This window comes from Protopterus annectens, chromosome 2.part0, assembly GCF_019279795.1.
Source record: "Protopterus annectens isolate FY-2018-M chromosome 2.part0, PAN1.0, whole genome shotgun sequence".
NCBI lineage: Eukaryota > Metazoa > Chordata > Ceratodontiformes > Protopteridae > Protopterus > Protopterus annectens.
The window spans coordinates 70490827-70511669 of NC_056728.1; the positions used below are offsets into that span (position 1 = coordinate 70490827).

The 20843-nt window shown below is 39.6% G+C and overlaps 1 protein-coding gene across 1 annotated transcript in view; it reads left to right on the top strand.

The window, feature by feature from the left end:
* The window catches only part of PCNT (pericentrin), a gene marked incomplete in the record, with an annotated part of 2997294 nt that overhangs the window by 1673898 nt on the left and 1302553 nt on the right, over nucleotides 1-20843 (top strand). Inside the window, 2 exon segments of the mRNA XM_044060288.1 lie at nucleotides 6462-6674; nucleotides 17086-17121. Coding sequence (XP_043916223.1) covers nucleotides 6462-6674; nucleotides 17086-17121 — 249 coding nt within the window.

Consider the following 20843-nt stretch of genomic DNA (forward strand, 5'->3'; position numbering starts at 1 on the left):
TTTAACTCCTCATTTGGCATTAGTACCAAACCAAGTCTAAACTCTGCTCTTCAACCACCTTTTGCTTCCCTGCAAGATGTTGCTTCATGGCTCTTCTTTCAGACCCAGTCCCATTCCTAGCCCTGGGGACAGAGCCAGGCATTCCCCAGGTATGCAAGAACCTTCTGTCTTCTTTATTCCTACCTGGGATTCCCTCAACCATCCTTCCCCCAGAGGCAAGAGTCTAGTGACAGGGAGCATGCCAGCTTTCTGGTCCTGTGGAATGACTTCTTTTTACTCAGGTGGAGTACCCCCCTTCAGTGGTGTGCCATGCTCTGCTATGTGCTGTCTTCTGAAAGGAGCATGTTTCTGCATGTAGAGAATCCCTTTAGCTTGTGCATCTGCACCATGGCAGTATGTTCTCATTAGGGCCCTTTTCTGAGTGCAGCACCTAGTGTTCCTGCTAGGTGTCATCTAGGTGGCAAAGCAGAGCAGTGTATGTTCCCTCAAGATTGGCATGTGGGCAGTAGCTGGTCACTGTCAACCTCTTCTGCCAGGATAGATGCCCGAGCCATTAATCAGTCTCAAGTCCACTATATCATAGCCAGGGTTTTACCCGGTAAAACTACAGAGCTGGCTTAGCCATTGTAATCTTTCTCCTTTTGTGTGTGAATGATCTAAATGAAAGGCCTCTGAGGACAAAGTAGAAAAGCAACATAGTCTTTGCGCTGCCTTAAATGAGCATGAAAATGAACATGATCTTGTATGAAGTTTCCCTTTCTGTTAGCCATTGTTGAGTTGGTAAGATGTGTACTACTTTTCTCTTTCTTGGAGCATTAGGGTGCTCACATTACATCAGGGCACCCTTTTCTGCTTTTGCTTATGGTTTCTGGCAAAACCAAGTACAGACAGAAGAGAGACTTGGCCCAGTCTGTGTACTATACAAAGTTGACCTGTCTTGCTGCAGTAAAATCCAACTACTTTAGTTTATAAATAACGACGCTACAAATGCCCAAGCATCTGTCATTAAACTGTCTTCCATTGACATGACACTGTTGTAGGAGAAATACATGTACTTTCCCATTTTAAAGGGATCAAATAACCATTGTCAATGAACCTATTCTTCCTGGGTCCTTTAGGAGTAGGTGTAAAGTTCATGACATGTGAGAAACAAGTAAGCTTATGGTTAATTAGAATTGTTTACTTCCACTTTTGGACAGTTGGTCCCTCCTTGCATTCTAATGGGACTTCAGCTAGTGATAACGGAACAAAATAAGTGAAAAAATCTGAAGTTCTTCATTCAGGACATCCATTTCCCATCTGTGTGTAAAACTGAGTTTTTGTTCTTTTTTATTTCTTTAAGAATCCTCCTGAGTCTCTGCGTTAATATGTAGGTACTAGGCTATCGGCCCTAGGGCCTATATAAGCCTAGCCAAAAAGGTACCCTGGCTTTCGCCACCCAAGAAAATTATTTTCCTGTGTCCCTGTTGAGCAGAGCCACAGAAGTGATCCCCGGGGTGAATTTCTTATTTCCCATGCAATCATTAAGATTTTTCTTGAAGAGTGCTAATGAGAATCTCTGTTTGACATATATGGGTAGTCTGTTCCAGAGTATGGGAAGTCTCAGGGACAGGAATCTATCCCTACAGCATGTTCTGTTTATTGTGGTGACAAGGTTTAGGTCCCTAGAGCGTGTAGCTTGGAGGGATTAGGATTTCTTTAAGTGGAGCATGTCCAACAGCTCTGGGTTTGACATAGCTTTGTATGTTAGGCAGAGAATCGCCTCTGAGTAGTCGATATGCGATGGGGGTAAAGCTGGAGTTTTTTTGTGATGGTCTGCATAGGGCATCTGTTTGAGGCAGTAATCCTCTTTGTGAGGTATTTCTGTGGTCTCTCCAGTTGTTGTAGATGTCTTATGAGGTACAAACCAAAAGGGGCGCTGTACTCTATAATGGGTCTAATGAGTGATGAGTAGAGGGGAACAATGACCTCTTTTTTTTCTGGATGAGAAGCCTTTTGTGATGAGGTGTGCCACATAGAAGGATTTCCTGACCACTGTGGTGATGTGTTTATCAAAGGAGAGAGACTACTGTCCACCTGTCTCCCAAGGTCTCTTATCACATTTTTGGTGTTAAGTAGATTACCACCTATGTGGTAGTTAATTGGTACAGAGTTTTTACCAAAGGGCATGACAATGCACATTTTGGCATTGAGATTGAGGCCATGGCTTTGACACCAGGCATCTGTCTCAGTGAGGTCTTTTTGTAGGATGTCCACATCGTTAAGGGTTTCGATTATTGCTCCCAGTTTGCAGTCAGCTGCAAACTTCGTTAGCCAAAGACCTGCTGTGTTAGCCTGTACTTCAGAGAAGTAGATACCAAACAGGAGAGCGCCCAGGACTGAACCCTGTGGTACTCCACTTGTCACTAGTCTTAAGTCGTATTTGGAGTCTGCTACTTTCACAGTGTGGGTTCTGTCCATGAGCCAGTTGGCAACCCATCTTGTGACCTAGGGATTTATACCTAGTTTAGTGAGTTTATCTATAATTCCAGAGTGGGGAATGATGTCGAAAGCCTTGGCGAGATCTAGATAGGCTGTGTGAACCACCTTACCATCATCTATGGCTTTGGTGACTGCTTCAAATAAGTCAATCAGGTTTAGGAGACATGATCTGCCTTTTACAAACCCGAACTGGGTGGGGTCCAGAGTTTGGAGATTACCGATGTCTTTGTTTGAGTTCCATGATGATACGTTCCATGGCCTTGCAGACCCGGCTCGTCATGCTAATGGGGCAATAGTTCTCGGGGTCCATCGTGATTCCCCCTTTGTGGAGTGGAATAACCGTCACGGTGCGCCATTCAGTGGGCACATAGCCTGAGATGAGGCTATGATTGAACATGGTACTTAGGTGGGGTGCCAGTTCGTTCTGTAGTTCGTGTAGAACGCAGCCTGGGATATTGTCAGGTCCCATGGATGCAGTGTTTTTGGCTTTGGAGATTGTTTTTTTTACCTGTGCAGCCATGATTACAGGAACTTTGCATTCTTCTGGTATAGAGATGGCCCCTCTAGGGGGGTGAGAGGGGGGTAAAGTTAGCACTGAACTTGTCTGCCAAGATGCTGGCAATATCATTTGGTTCTGTATATTTAGTGCCATTGTGCTGTAACTCAGAGCAGATCAGAGTGTTGCCGTGTAGATTCTTGACATAGCTATAGAATGCTTTGTGGTTGCTTTAGAGTCAGTGGCAATTTTGTTTTCGTAATTCGCTTATGAGGGATCTCAGCTTCTTACTGAGGCTGACCTTGGAGCTCCTCCAGTCATGGGATTTTACTCTTTTTTGCAACAGTTTTGTTTTGATTATTCCTATACTTCGGCACAATCTTTTGTTCTTAATTGCTAATTTGCCTTACACTGAATAAGTTAGTAAAGGCTTCCATTATTTTACCACCATTCTTTTCCAGCACTTTCTCCAGTATCTACCATACTTGAACTAAACCTTAATTTGTTTACGTAGTTGGAAAAGAACTGATTAAGCTCACCAGTGCTGCATACTGACCGGTACATCTTTCTGATTTCCTTTGTATATCTTTTTAATGTTCCTAATATGTTGTCTAAAAATAAGGCTCAAGCAAATCTCTAACCTCTTGCCATGGTTTTCCAGTAAAACACAGAACAAGTCAAGTAATGTAATTAGTTTGTGATGTATGAGTATTTAAAAGAAATCACCCCATGCCTTTTGGCTTCTCTGCAAGCATTTGCTTTTCAAATCCATGACAACCATGGTATCAGTATGACGCTGTTTTACAGGCTTTACAAATGAAGCCTGTATTGGTCTATAAAACTGTAAAATAAAGTGCTACCTGCTACAAGTTCCTGATTAACACTTGCCATGATTACTTTTCACTACTTTGCAAATTTTAGTTATTTTTTTTATTTAAAATAGGTGATTATGTAGATACCACTTACTCACCAAGTAAATTAACTGCTATTTAAACTTGCCCTGCAAACATGATCATTGTTTTGTAAATCAAAATGTTCAGATTTCTCCCCTTTTTGGACCTCTTTTTTTTTTCATTTTTGTCTTGCATTGGCTTACACATGCACATTTTTAGCTCTTGTCAAGTCTGCACTTAGAAAGTTTTAAAGTCTGTTCTTTGAGTTTGTCTGTGAAAGTGCTTTAAAGCTGGCACTGTACCTTTATTTATTTATTTAACATTTGTTGACCAGGAAGGTCAGACTAGGACAGAGCCTATTTTCAGTGGGGGCCAGGGAGAAACGCTCCAGACAGAACTCTGAGAACTGTCAGTCATACTGCATATTTCATTTTTGCTCTGCTAAATATATTGTATATTCTGCCTAGGCAGTGCTGGCTTTCTTTTTGGCACCACACTTCCTTATGCATGCAAAGAATATTCTAAAACCATTAACTTTAGCCACACAGCATAAATACAGGGCTCTCTTCCTCATGATGCTCCTTCCTCAGATAGGGGGACAGAATTGCATCTTTCACAGTACAGGTGGATTGTGTTCGATTTTTGTGGGGATGGGAATCTGGGACTGCAGCGTAGGTGTTCTTTTTTGCTGTGTTGTGCATGCAGTTTGTGACCAGTCACCAACACCCCCCCAACACTTGAACTGAAAGAATCTTAACTTATGCCCCCCCCCCCCAGTTGTGGTGCCCCACTCTGTGTTAGCTTTCAAAAACCAGGGAGAGAGGCTGCCCAGAAGCAGACATGCACTCATGCAATGTATTAGAGACATTGCAGTGAAAGAAGTTCACAGGAAAACAACCTTTGGGTGCATATCTGGTTTCAGAGTGTAAATGCTGTTAATCAGGAAATTGGGAGTGTGAGTTTGTGAAAAAACTGGACAGCCTTTCAAAAATCAGGATACTTGCAGTATGCATCCTAGTAAACAGATCCACTATTCACCAGAAAATAAGTACAGTGATTATTAAAGGCTGAAACTGAGTATTTTATTTGTGTTACGTGTGTGTGTGTGTGTGTGTGTGTGTGTGTGTGTGTGTGTGTGTGTGTGTGTGTGTGTGTGTGATATACATGTATATATTTGTTCTGTGTGTTTGTATGTGTGTGTGCACATACCTTGTGAGGGAAGTGTGTACGGTTTGGGGCCACCTGTTTTTTGCCCTCAGTCATCTTCTAATGACAGCAGTTTGAGGAAAAGAGAGCATGCTTGTATTGCTGAGAATTTTTTTGCTGAAGTGAGCAATAAAGTTGGGATGAGAAGACCGCCTATAACATTTCTCCATGTTAAGTATGTAATGTTGTGAACACAGTAATATCTCCACATGTTACGTAGGTGTATAACTAAATGTTAAGGTTACTTGGTTAGCCACCATATACTAAATGAGCTCAAAATCCCACATGGAAATTCTTTTGATCATTGTGCTATACATAGAGGCTTTATGGCCTGTTCACATGTACATGCTCATACCAAGAACACTACATGAAATGTGTACAAACTGTTGGCGAGAGTGCTCTGTCCCATGCATATTTAAGTCCCTCCGATGTAATGCTGCATCACTGCATCAGGTAGTACTTCCTCAAGCATTACCACTTTCTGTGGTTTAGTGTTTTTTCTGAATCTTGACATGAAATATCATCTTCCTCTTTGCCTTTTCACTTTTCTGTAGAAAAGTTTCCCTTACTGTTAATTCTTGTAATATGTAGCTGCTCAACTGTTTCAATCTGTTCTCACAATGTTTCCTTTTTAATACCCTCTATCATTTTATATATACTACTCAGTTTCTAATAGCATACTTTTCCTTTGTATGACATTCTGAGCTGTTTTTGATATTCTACTTATCACCTTTGGTTTACTCTTCCATGAAAAGGAAACCTAAATGTCTGTAAAATCTGCTCCTTGCACTGTATACTTCAGTATTTTATTAATTTGTCAGCAATTCCCTTTCTGATTGCATAGCACAATTAAGGTACACTGAAATACTCCAGCTAAAATTGAGCAGTACTAGCTTTCTCCTTTTCTACACATAACTGACACTTAACATACTTTGAGCTTATACTGCTAGTATTCCGCATATATTCCCAGTATGCATGCACATAAGCCCCTGGGCATTCTTTTTCACCTTTGCTTTAATGTTTTCCCTTCTTTAATACATGAACAATCTGTGCACTTGCACATTATTGGGTGGAATAATACAGAGCATTTAGTTCGACTCTGGACAGACACTCTTCTCCCTTCCATGGCTTGGTGTCATCTGATTTGTGAGGTGTAAACATACATGTGGTATTGCACGTGTGCTAATTCCAGCAGTTCAGTTGATGCTTGGTCATGGAGGGAGAAGGATAGCTACATATCTTTTTCCAGAAGATGGATGTTTAAAAAGTGCTTGTTGGTTTATGCAGATGATGTCAATTTACTAATTGTTAGCTTTTTATGGTTTTGTTTTTGCTTTTTCATCCTAAAATGTTACTTGTTGAAAAACTTTGTATTTATTTTTAAGGTGTAATTGAAGGTTATGTGGCTGAGAAAGCTGCTCTGGAGGAGGCCTTACGTCAGAAAGAGAGCTCTGAACATAGTCTTGTACTGCAGTTAGAGAACCTGCAAAAAAAGTTTCAGCTGCTGTGTCAAGATCATGCTCGATTAACTGGTGAGCAGGACTTATTAGTCCGCCAGAAGGAAGCACTTGCTACTAACCTAGATGAAGCAGAAACAGGTGAGAACCTAGAATTTTGTACTGCATTCAGCTTGTGTGTTGAAACAAGATGATGGTGGTCCTGTGCTTCACAAAAGAAACACTGATATTCTCAATGGAAACTGAAATGTTTTTTTATTTTTTTTTTTCTGGGCATTACCTTTTTACATGAGAATGTTCATGTTTTCCTATGGTGTGTAAAACACTTGGCCTTTCTTTGAGAGACTTCTGGAGTTTATCTAACCTAGTGTGGTTATCTTTCCTTTGAAGAATCTGTTTTGTTTCAAAATTGCCCATACCGATATTAGCAGTGACCCTGCCCCTGTTGATGGTCTTGCGTAATTGCCTACACTTTACTGTATTTCCTGCTAGACTTCTAGTAATCCTAGTAAGAGAGGTGTATATTCAGTCCTGGTTGTTTAGGCCTTAGTGCTCCAAGCATAAAAGTCTCCAGTGTGGTTAGCAGTGACGAAGATGCATTTATTTCCTTGGACCTTCACACAGCACTGATAATTGCTGGTAACCGAGTCAGAAGTCCAAAGAAAGGCATGTCATTTGAGAAATCATTGGATGTCTGCAAGTGTTAAAGACACCACTTCTGTGGCCCAAATTGTAAGGGATCATGCCTCCTAAACCTTGTGAACTTCTTTGAGAGAGGGGAAAATGATGCATACTGCCTACTTGGACCCGGCTAAGGCTTTCAGTACAATACAGTAAAGTAGCCAACTTGGGTAGAATTGACAAACTCACCAAACTGGGCATAAACCCCTGTATAATTCACCGGATTGCCAGCTGGCTCACAGATAGGACCCAGGAAGTCAGGAATGGTGATAACCACCTCCACTGAGAAGACTGGTCAGCAGTGGGGTGCCTTAGGGCACTGTGTTGGGACCACTCCTATTTGGTATCTACTTGCAGGTAAAGGTTAATGTCAAGGACCTTTGGTCGACCAAGTTTACAAATTACTGCAAATTGAGAGCTGTCATAGATTCCTCCGTGATATAAACATCCTAGAAGAAGGCCTAACACAGACAAATGACTGGCGCCAAAGTCTAAGACTAAAACTCAGTGCCAAGAAATGCATTATAGTGCCTTTTGGGAAAACTTCCACCCAGGCTAATTTCTCCATTAAGACACCCTTAAGAGTTGTTCCAATAGTCAGGAATCTGGGAACATATGTCAACAGAAATCTGGCCATTGACCAACACATAGCCAAGCTGGTATTAAAAAAAAAATCATTCTATGTTGCCCAACTTATATACAAGGCCATGGCATCCAGGTCCAAGGAAGTTCATAGTGTCCACTATTCTTCCCGTATCAGACCCATCATTGAGTATAATGCCCCCTTTGATATGTACCTGACTAAACATATGCAACATTTAAAATGCCCACAAAGGTTCCTTACCAGGAGAATACAAGGTTGAAACACATTGTCCTCTACAAATTTTCTTAAAGCCCTGTCTCTATACTCTGTCTTTCTGCCTGACATATAGGGCATCCTTGGATGCAGTTCTGATGGACCATTTGCACATCCACAAAATGAACAGCATCAAAAGCATTCGATCAAAGGATTTAAATTATGCTTGTGACACACATCTGTCTCACCAACAAGACATATTTATGTCTCAGAGGATCCTCATGCTCTAGAACAGGCTCCCCATCCATGTGAAGCAGAGTTCATCCCTAACCCTTTTTAAGTGTAACCCTGACCAGTGGATAGGGAATCAGAAGTTCACCCCAGGTCTGGCCCCATGTCTTGCATAGACAGAGAGAGACAGTAATGCCTTAATGCCCAAAATAACATAAACCCCCACATAACTTTTAGAAACTTCTTGACTAACATTCTCCTTCCTAATAAATGCAATTGATACACAGGGACACTATTTGGTTGGGTTGCATGGCAAGGCTTATAAAGGCACCGGTGATCGTTAACCTACCTTAGTAGTGGGTTTTGCCTCTTTTCCTCTAGGGTGGAATATCAAACAAGCAGGCATAAGTTAGAGCCATCTGGGAAACAACACTTATTTTTTCTCTTAATTGTTTGATGATTCTGTGAATTAACTGACCAAAAGAGACTCTTCATCTGTGATACAGGCTGAAAAAAAAAAATAGTTGTCAGATAAAGAAGCATCTGTCAAGTTGTGCAGTATAAAATATGTACAGATGAAATGGCCATTTTAGGAGGTAGGATATGGTGAGTCGCAGTAATAGTTGTGTCGTACTTAAGGTTAGAATTGGTTAGTCTTAGTAAGGTATAATTTTCAGAAATGTGGATGAGGCAAGCAAAGTGCAAAATATAAATCAGTCATTGTCCTTGCATGCATTGCAGAGTGTCTCACTTGACAGATATGCATACAGCTCTCTTTAAATCGAGATAATTTTGCCAGTTTCAGTAAGCCAGGAGTGTATTTCATAGTCATGAGTCATTTCTAAGAAAAAACATTCCCTTGGATTAATACAAAAACAATTTTCTTAAGGTGCATGCTGCATCATACAAAGAAATTAGATTCTGAGTTTGTGAGATCTAGAAGTGTATTTGAGTCAGAATTGAGTTTGGAAGGAAGACTACTCAGTAAAAGGTTAGAATTTTTAGTACTAGTAGGCCAGCTGGAATTTTTTAGTGGCAGACAGTGATTCTCTGTCTCTGTCTGACTAGGTAGATTAATGAATCAGCTGATTTTGTTGAGTACAGTATATAAAATTCTAGTTAGTTTGGGAGGAACCCAAAACCAGTGAAACCATGATATGACAGATTGAGTATGATTCGTTAATTTAAGCCTCTGATTTGTGTCAGATAACAAGATATAAGAGTATAAAGATGGGGTCTTGAATCAGAAGGGGTTTGGAGAGTGGCCTAATGGTTAAGGTGTTTGCCTTACAAACACAAGGTGCAGGGTTTGAGTCTCACAAGGGATAATTGGCTAGGCTTAAAATGGCTCACAAGGGCAGTTAGTCTAGTACTAATCTATGAACCTATAAAAAGAATACAAGACTTAAACAACAAGTTCTAAGTGGCCCATCTCAAAGCCTTATCCCTGCCTCCTAAATACTGCTGGATGGCTATCTATGCCTAGCCTACAAGGCATCATCTAATCTCATATTGATGAATTTGCTGCACATCTGCAAAACAAATAGCATTAGAAATACCCACTGTAAGGACCTAAACCTCGTCTGTGACAAGCACAACATGTTGGAGGCGAAGGTATGTGTCTCAAAGATTACCTTTGTCTCGAAAAGACTTCCATCCACGTGAAGCGAAGCTTATCCCTAACCCTATACAAACGTAATTTGGACCAGGGACTGGGTAATGGCAAATTTACCCCTTATTTGGTACCTAGGTCCCTTTTGGGCAGCAGCAGCCTGTAAATGCCTGTATCATTACCATAAAATTCCTTTGGGTGTTGCCATATGACAGTATTATTTTAAGTTTGGGACTTGGCTATGCTTAAAATGGCTCTTGAGCAGATAGCCTAGTAACCACTTGTGAACCAACATCTTTAATATCTCCTTTAAGTAGGAAGCTTTCTTTGTTTAGGATTCTCGGAACCTGCTTGATCTCCTTAGCTAGAAGTAAGTTCTTACAGTTTAAAGGCTCTGAAGCTCACTGAAGATCATGTCATGTCACCCTGCTAGACAGGGGTCCAGGGAAGTAAATAGTGTGGGAAGAAATAGCCAGGGAATTGTTATGGCTAGGCTTGTATAGGCCCTTGGGCTGATAGCCTAGTACCATCCTATGAACCTATGAACTGAGCCTCCTATAGAAAGGGCTCCGCTGGCAAGCCACATCTGTCAGCAGAATTGTTAGGGAAGGATTAAATTCTTCTGGTAAAAAGAGCTGTTCCAGTTTTGGGACAAGAGTGAGGTTTTAGCTTCTTCCCTGTCCCAAAAGATTTTCCATCCCTCTCTTGATCTCGGCAGTTTAAGTCAATGTTTTCAGTAAGCCTTATTCCATATTATCACCATGCAGGGGGCTTATACACTTGCATCTGCAGAGTGCCCGACTTGTGTCACTCTATGTAATAGACCGATTTTAGCCCATCATTACGTGGGGTCCACACAAAAGAAGCCTTTGGCTCACTCTTGGTGGTCCATCACTTTCTGTACAAAGTGTTATTATTTGGCCTTGCTTCAGCTCACAGAGTCTTCACTAAGGTATTGGCCTATATGGCTAAAGCCTTGCAGGTGAAAGATCTGCATGGTTTTCTTCTATATGGTTTATGGTGACAATTTCGCGGGACTCTATGGAATGTTCTCTTCATTGGGTACTCTGCCTTGGCTGCAGTCATTTGGGTCGATGATTAAGAGAATTACTATGGGAATTCTCTGAATAAGATAGCCATTATAGGCATATTGCTGAGCTCTCTCCAGTTACTGTAAATCCTGCCTTTGGGAAAGACCCAGGAAGGGTCCATGGTTGTCTTAGCTCAGGTGAGGGCACAACATAACGTTCCGGTTTATACTTTGCTGTGTCTTCAAGTTTGATGGCTGTCATGGCCTGCATAGTGTTATTCAGTTGCCTAAGGATCTGTGTATTTCAGCACACTGTGCCACCATATAATTTTAGTGTCAGATCCTAGTTTTTTGGGCTCTGGAGTGATGAGGCATCCATATCAACCTTTTGGTGGACTCTTCCATTCTTTTCTTTAACTAAACCTTATGCATGTTTTGATGATAAATGCCTTGCTTGCACACCTATATAAGTTTCCACAGAATGCAGGGGGTTTTCCTGGCATTGAAGGCTTTGAAAACAGTGATTCTTTTCAGCCTTCTGCTTATCTTGTGGTGTATCCGGTCTGTTCAGTATCAAAGCAAGTTAAGGGCACAAATGGTTATACCCCATGTGGCAGGAAAGGATGCTCAGTTATCAGTGGGCCATAAGGGGCATCACACTCTGTGTTTTGCATTCCTTTTTGAGTTGAATGAGCTGTTTAACTGTGCCACTGCTCCAGTCCCCTTCTAAAACTGCAGTTTCAGAGGTCAGTCTTGGTCTGAGTTTTCTGAAGGTGGAATACATGAGATCAGCCTGTATGTTAACAAAGAGAATGCATTCTTCTCCCTGTTTTTGCAGTGTAGCAGAACAGTGGGATTTTAAGGTTGGACTTCTATCCTGTGGCTGTGAGGCTCCTGTTTGTATTCTTGCCATCACCACTGGTCTCACATTTTACTGCAAACATCATGGAAATAAGGCCAAGCTTTCCCTTCACCATTTGGGAGTGGTTTCAGGCACTCAGGTCCTTACAGGTAACAGGAACTCTTTCTGGACATAAATAATTCCCTCATGATTGGGACTGCAGCTGCATTCACTTTAGTGCATGGCACCTGCTGTAGGATACTTGATGTCACTGAGCTTACTTGCTGGGCTGTCACAGGTCTGAGACTTCTAGGAAGCCCTTCACTTGACAGTTGTTTGCCTTGAAATCAGAATTATCTGCTTGTATGGAATGGAACCATGTACCATCCCACTGTGCTTGGTTTCAGTTGAGCTGGCTTTATGATATGTACCCTTCTCACTTTAGTAGGTGAACATACGTCCATTATTTCTGCACATCAAGACTATGGCCCAGCACTTATTGGCTAAGTTCACTCTTTAAAGGAGAGATGCAGTTGCACTCTCCTTTAATTAAACTCTCCCCTCCATGGAATTTGAACTTCACAATTGGCAGCCATGCCCATTAACTTTTAGCTTTCTGGCTTTGTGACATTGAAGTTTATTTTTGGAATATGTTTTCTCTGGTGGTCCTAAAATCTGTTCACATATTGAAGCTGGAGGGCCCTCATGTATAAGAAACCTTATTTGTTTATTTGCAGAGCTTGAATGTCCATCTGGTGTAACCCAGGTTTCCCTTCCAAGAGTGATTTCTAAATTGCTCCTGAAGCAGTCCATCTATCTCCCAATTTTCTTGTGACAAGAACCAAGGTGAAGGGAGTTCTTTGTACTCTAGATATGCTCTATCATTTTCTGTTTTATCTAGAGTGGTTGCATGGATTTAGGAAGATCAGTTTCCCTTTCTTCATTGCTTCAGGGTAGGAAGGACTCTCAGCTGCTAAACAAACTGATCTGAATGGTATCTTCACTTCACTGTTCAGCAAGCCCTTTCAGTTGATGAATCTTGAATCAAGTTACTTTATTTTGAAGTACTCCCTGCCTCTGTGTCCCATGCAGAGTGATTTACAACCTGTATCCCTTAAACTAAATTAATTTCAAGCTGCAAAACTTTGGGCTAATTTATTCATTTTCAATCCAAGCCCATTCAGTGAAACAGGTTTATCTGATATGTCTCACTGAAGAGAGATTATTCAACAAATGAATACCAAGCAACAGTTTCCAGGTGAGTGAATTGTCAATTAAATCATCTTTCTTTTTAGAAGATGTTTGGTTGTGGGGGGGGGACTATTGTGCTTGCTTCAAGAATCTCTCTATTGCTAGGCTATTATGTCACTGCCATTTGGTCTTCAGGGCGTACTTACTTCAATGATTGTTGTTGAAGCTGTGATTCCAGAAGTCGGGCTTTGTCAACCATCAAGAATGCCATTTATTATTCATCACAGTCACTTGGACATGTTAAGGGGGAGTTGCCTCAACATTAGATATAATGGATGCATTTTTATTTCAGTTGATGTTTGAGGGAACCCTTAGTGGGTCACTAGTTCCATCTGTCAGTCCAGTGTACTTGGATGGCTCATCCATTATCACTTTAGACGTTAGCTTCAAGTAAGCCAAACAAGTACAAGTATATATGATTATATATTGTTATCCTTGCAATAGTCAAAACTTCATTATTTCTTGATTTGCAGGAAGCATGTTTGGTGATTGTTAGAGGTGAACTGGCAGATTCAGAGGCTTGGGGGACATTATCAGCTACTGACATGGTATACACTTACAACATGTCATATGTGTTCTCAGTGTGGAATCTTCTGAGAAGAATGACAGATTTTAATTGGTTTAAAAGAGTTACCCAGTTGTCAGACTCATGAAGGGAGTCCTCTTTTAGATTGATCATTGCATTGTGGATAGCTGCTGTTTTTTTTTTCAGCCCTATATCCATCTGTTAGCCCAACAGTGATGAAACAAATCAAAAACTGAAGGAATGAATACATCATATCTGTTATGATAGTTTTGTTTCATATACTGCTAGATTAAACATAGTAGCTGTGTGGTATAAGCAAACCCAGCATGTGGTGATTGCATAGGGAGGGCGGTGCTAAAAGACTCTGGCTAGTCATTGCCTATTTCTCTGAACATGCATGTCATGAAATAGAAACTTCCAGATAATTGGAAGATTATTTTAGGTAATATTGATTTGTCTAAAGCAGTAGGTGATAAACATGTATTTACATATAAAAAGAACTATAATATTAGGGCAATAGCAGAGCATTCAAAAATGAAAATATAAGGATACCACATCTATGTTTGAAACCTATTAATGTTATAATTGTAAATGTTGTAGGTTCATAAGTAATTCGTCTAATGTATATATTAGAAGTGTCAATATTTTTTGGGCGAACAGTAGATTTTATTGCAACTTGAAGGGAATTGTATTTGTGGCAGTATGTAAAACATGCAAACGTTTCAGTGTAGGTAAAACGTTAAGAAAATTATCCAAAAGAATTTATGAACATATTGCAGTTATAAAAAAAAAAGTTTTCAGTAGTTTGTAGGGCTTTTACGAAATTCAGGTTTTCTGTTTTGGATCATGTAACTTTTAATGATTTTTGGGGGTGATTACAAAGTAGATTAGCAGTGGACAAAAAAAACTGGTTTGAACGAATGTATTAACATTAAGTATTTCTTGTTGACACAAAGACTTTAAGAAAGTAAAACTATCATCAAAGCATTATTTTTTGAACTTTAAAGGAACTGCAAATCCTCACCCAAAACACTTCTACTCTAGGCAAAACATGGTTCACAAACATCAAACTTATTCTTAACCCCAAAAAACAAAATTAATTTTTTTCGGCCCAGGTCATGCTGCCCCCTTCAACAACACTTTCATCATTCACTCCAAAGATAACATTCAAATCACTCCAACTGCACATACTAAACTGTTAGGTGTAGAAATAGACAACCTCAAATTTGACGTCCATTTAGCACACACCGTTAAGAAAGTTAATAAAAAAAACTAGGACTTCCCTATGGGAACAAACACTTTATAACTAAACAAACCAAAGCTACTATTGCAAGAACTCATCTCTTATCCATCCTTCTCTATGCCTCTCCCATCCTTACTAATCTCCGCCAGAGTGATGTGAACAAAATGGAATCTTGTTATAACAAAATAGCCAAGTTTGCTACTCAAACCTCATACAAATCCCACCACTGTCTCGCCCTTAACCAATTCAGTTGGCTCAAGTTACCTCAACTACTTCTGTTTAATCAACTCACAATAGCGCATAATCTCTTCTATCATCCAGAAAATATCCCTGTACTTCAAAATATAATTAACCCCCACATCCCTACCAGAGCCTTACGATCTATTTCTCAGAGCCTGATAAGCATTATCAGACACAAAAATGATGCTGGCAAATCTCTCTCTGCCTGCACTATTGCCAAAATCTGGAACTTACTTCCTAGCCAAATAACCTCCATTATTCAATTTAAAAAACTCCTGAGAACCCACTTCTCAAACAATTGGCTTTGTTCATGCTACTCCCCAGGTTAATTTGTACCAATATCATGTTCAAGGATTCTACTAAAGGTCCCCTAATTCCTTTCATTGTAAAGCTTTAATAAACAGTGGTTATTTTTTAACAAAATATTGAGAGTCCTCATAATTTAGAGAGAAAAAAAATTTCTTGTGTGTTTATATTTTAGATTCTATATAAACCCTACTACTAGAATGCTGTATGCTGACTTTACTAAAGGAATTGTTAATCTGTACATAACTTATGTTTCTATGGAACCTATATCTCTGTATGATATTCTTGTGTAATTTCTTTGACATGCTATTGGAGATTTTCTCCCCGGGCCTCCGCTGAAAATGGATATGTGTCCAGTCGGACTTTCCCGGTTAACAAATGTAAAATAAAATAAAAATAAATACATTTTATGTATAATTAGATTTTATTAGGATTGGAAGGATGAGTTTTAGGGACTGAAAGATGAAATTGTTAATAATTCGCAATGCATTAGTATTTATTGATTTTCTCAATTTTTATTGGCTATTTGCAGACAAGTGATGGTAGACTTTTTTTTATTTCATGTGATGTGAATTTAATTTATTAATTCTAAGGAAGTTGTCATTAAAAAAGTAATGAATGAGTTGATCCACTGTGCCTTTATATGTTTTTCACTTGAGAGCGTTTTTTTTTTTTTTTTGTTTTCGTTCGTTGAAGTTACCTTTCCACATTGCTGAATTTTGTATAGGAATCTGCTTATAATGTACAAGCTTTTGACTGGATCTGATTGCGCCATGGATGCCAGGAAATTCACTTCAAGCACAAAAGTGAATCTTGGCATCCACGTTAAGAACATACAAGTGTTAACAGTCATTAAGACCCATCATAATTCTGTGGAGTACATGGAGCTTTATCTGTTCCATTTACTACCAGTTACAGGAAGAAAAAAGAAATTTAGGAATGCAAAATGTTGTTCCAGCTTTAAAGGCTTTGAAAGCCATTAAAATATTTTGCTGCCAAACAGAGAGCAGGCAGAAACTCTGCTTCTCTTAAGAATGAATGGCCTTAAAATCCACATGTTGTTTATAAATGAGGTAGAGTGGAGTATCTAGGAGCTTTTAAAACTGTTTTAGCTTGTCCACTATTTTCTTGCCAACCAGCACGGTCTGCTGTCCATCCCTAGCTTGAGAACTGATTCCGACAGTGCACAGGTTGGTTAACAAAAGCTTGTTAGGCACCTTTCTGGCATCAAAAAGGTGTTTAGCAAGGTTGTCCTTTTCCCATTTTTGAAGTCTAATAGCAACATTCCGTGCACTACGGGGTTATTTTCTCTTATTTTCTGAACTGTAGTGGGAGTGATGCATACATTACATGTCTTGATTTGTTATCAGCAAATAGTGCTTTTTATGTCAGTAATTTGCTGTGATACCCATTGAGCTATGAGTGGCTATGTCTGTACCTACTGTGCACTTCTGCCATTAATGCAGAATTTCTTTGGCATTTTTAAAGACTTACATTTGCAGCAGAACTGAATCTTTGGATGACTGGACTATTTTGCTGCATTACCTTAACTTACAGTATGCTGGAAATCTTTAATATCTTGCAACAATTTGCTGCTCCTAAGAATGCCATCTCATTTGCTACAAAATATTATGCTTGGGTTGTAATATATTACCAGTTTCTTGTCTTCTCATGAAACAGTACTAAAAACAGGGAATGATGTAAAATATAGTTGTGTGATTCCATGGTGAGGTACTAAAGTGAAAATTTGTTAATGTTTTTAATGCTCATCTTGTATGTCCCTTTTGATTCATAGGTGGTCCTGCAGCCTCATCAGTGCAACAATATCCAGGTTTGTTAGTGTAATATGAATCATACAGCTGTCTGTAGAAGGTGTAGGAATAATATTTTGCAAGAGGAACAGCATATTGCAGATGTTTTTATATCCACAAGGAGCAGCTGTTCAAAAACACCTTAGTAATGTTAGTGGCACAACAGGTTTCACACTCGTCTTTGGAGCAGAAGGCTGTGGGTTCATTCTACTGCTACACCAGGTGGATCAATTGCTGACACTGCAGTGTGGTATAAAAGGGGTGCTGCTTTCCTGAGTGTGTTGTCCTTTGCATAAGATGTTAAACGGAAGCCCCATCTGCCTGAGTTGGTGGTAGCTCAGGTGGATGTAAAAGAGCCCTTGGCACGTATCAGAAAGAGTGGACAGAAGTTCTTCATTTCCCTGGTCAGATTTCCCCAAGTAGTATAAAGACCACCTCTGGTCTGCCCTGAAAAAAAGCCTACTATCTTAGTGGGACTAACCTGGTTAACTAGGGATAAATAAAATAAAAATGTCCTTATGTTCCTTGGCCACTTCTCAAGCAATTATGTTTAATACCATAAGCATACAATAAGAAAATCATTTGTTTGCACTTTTGTTTAATTCAGAAATGAAATCATACTAATTAGTGTAGGCATTACAGTTTCAAAATATTTTTGCTGTAAACTGAAGAGTGAAACAGAGCTGTAACTTGCAACTTGAAATATAGCTAATGGTTTATGATCATAAGCCTAAAGTAAATTACTATTTCATTAAGTGTTAGATTCTTAGACATTGTCTACTGTAACCATTTTTGCATAAATAGGCATATAGGCCCATCCGTTTTGCACTTGGTTGTCAGTCTTGACCCTTCTGATCCACTGCCTTGCAGACAAAGTGCAGCATGTTTAATTGAAGCATTCTGTATAGCTTGTTGACAAACATAAAAATATTAGAATAAATTCCCACCAAGTAGTTGTGGATGGTGAAGATAAATATTTACATAATTTTAAGTGACCCTTTAATAATAGACTGTTACTTGTCTTATCCTGATCAGTCTCTCTTCAGGTTGCTAGAAATGTTGTGAATTTTAATGTGTTTTGGTGACCTTATTTATAATTCAGAAATTATACTTATTTACTGCAGCTTTGATTGTAGCGATTAGTATTATATTAATCTGGCATGAGACCAGCATGGGAGTGCGTGCAGGAGGGGAAGGGTAATTTTTATTTGCTGTCCTTTTGCGAAACTATTGATGTTTCTCTTGGAGACCACACACTTAAATAGTAGGAAGGAACCACTACTTTGCCCTTAATGAAGGTGAATTTTGTGTGTGTGAATGTAGTGCCATATATTAAGGTATACGCCTTAACATTGTGAAACAAAAGCTGCTGTGGCCCTACCAAATTAACCAAGTAAACATGTTGTTAGCTTACAGGGTTGCTCCTTTTGGCTCCTAACAGCTGGAGTTGTGCTTTTCCTCTTTGTGACAGATTTAGGAATTTCAGAAGTCTCTTTTTTTGTTTTGAAAATCATGTTTGTGGTGCTCAATTATCCTGGTGACTTAAAAGAGCTTTCATACACCTGGTGTGCTTGTGGAATCACTGTCATCTCCTTGCTTGATTTTTGTTTCTCTTGTAAATCATTGAAATCTGATGCACTTTGGTGTGGTGCTTATCCTGTTCTGCATGATATTGAAATGAAGTACCAGGAATCCTGCAGCATGCTTAATCTTCTCTTGATTTGTGATTATGACTTTATTAGACTGACATCTTGACTTTTTGTTGAATACATTGGCTTCTAGCTTTAAGATGTACATTCATTTTGCAAATAGTCAAGTATATTAATTTATCTGGCATGCCAGTCTTTAATAGATTTGTCAGGTCTTCTTTAAGCTTGTCATCATCGAGATTTTGTGTTGAATGAATTGTCCCAATGGCATCAGCTCTTTCATACCAAAACTGAAGATTCATGTTAGCCAAGCATGCTTGTGTGCTCTTTCACCAACTACTTCCAAAACACATTTGTTCCAGCCATGTTTGCTGCTGTTTATTTTAAAGAGTACCATTTTGATATTGATTAAGCTTCAGTCCATCTATTCACTTTATTGTGAAGGTGATTATAGATTGATTTACTTTTTTTTAATTTTAGGATTAGTACAATGGTGATAGATGTGGGGCAAGTAGTCTGAGCTTTAATTGAAGGTGCTATGCTTGCCAAAAGCCATCTACAGAGGTGGTAGATGTGAATGAAGACCTAAAACATAGTTGATGCCTTTTCAGCAACAGCTTGCAAATATGGCATATTCTTTTGTAGGTGGCTGTCCAGAGATATTAGGACTGTGTTCCAGAGTTGTGTGCAGCTTTCCCCATCCTGCTTCGAAAAATAAACATAATTTGTAGAGTCATTATGTTTCAGACATCTGCACTTGGGAATGTGTTTTTTTATTATTATTATTATTATTATTCTGGTTTGGCATTTCTTTCTCTGGCATTCCCACAGTTGAGGGCATGAGCAGTCTGTGCTTGCATGCACACTTTATTTCTATCCTGTCTTGAGCTGCAGAAAAGTTCTGAATTCTATATCTAAAGCATTGGAGTCTTAAAAGTATTCATCTGAACACCATATAGCAATTCAAAACCTGCATCAGTATTGTGTCTGCTGCCTAGGAGAGGAGCTCAAGTGGAGTTTGCCACAAATCTTACTAATTTCACCTGGTCATCTGCAAATGGAGGGAGAAACTTTTGGTCTCAAAAGCTGCCCAGATGTTGGCAGTAGTTGAACCCAGCGCACATGAATTGGTATAAGGGTCTTGTATGCAACCTTGTTTCTTTGCTGGGGCACTGTCAGAACATCAACAATTTTAAGCTGGCCTGTGTCACACCCTTTTTGAGATGGTCAGTTTTTGAAAATACCTTCTTGAGCCCATGTGTCACCACATCCGTCTTGACTACTGAAGGCTGAAGCTTGCATACGCTTCCCACTTTGATGGGTGGTAGGGAGCTGTAAAAGGTGTACCCTTTGCTTCAACCTTGGGCGGTATCATCATGTATCTATCTTCCATCCACTTGGACGGAACTTGCACATTTGTAACTAACCTGATCCCGAAAAGTGGCTTTTTGAGTCACATAGTTATAACTTTGCACTTAGGAATGAGAATTCTTACTTCCAGGTCTCTGGTTGTGTTCACAGAGTTAGACAGTCCAGTCTGTGTAGGGTTACATGACCAGCACATGCTAGGGTCTTCATCTCGGGTAGTAGACTTTAGGGATTTGTTGGAAGCGTGGTGGGACTTGTCTATGCACTTATGCCAGCAATGCCCCTGGTGTAGGATTCTCAATTTCATGCTGTGTCGCTGAAAAGCATGCCCAGGAGCATTGGTTCCTTGTCACCTAGTGCATGCCTTTTGTACACTTAATCCTACAAACATTATCTGAGCTGTACCTGTTTAGGGAGAGTCTATAGCCTTATAAGCTTCTCAAAAGGGTTCAAAGACTGCAAGTATTGTATCTGAGATAGGTGAGAATGAGGGGTCTTTCCCTTTACAGCTCCTCACAAGATGACTCCTTTATGGAATGATCTTTAGCCCCCATTTCCTCCCTTATACCAAAGAAATGTTTTGATGTTTATCATGGGAAGAAGGAAGGGAAATAACTGACAATCATTTTAAGGAGACTTTTGTCATGCCATATATGCATCTTGGAAACATACAACTAGTGCTGTGACTATCATGAAAGAGGATTATCTCTATAGCCTTTTGCTCA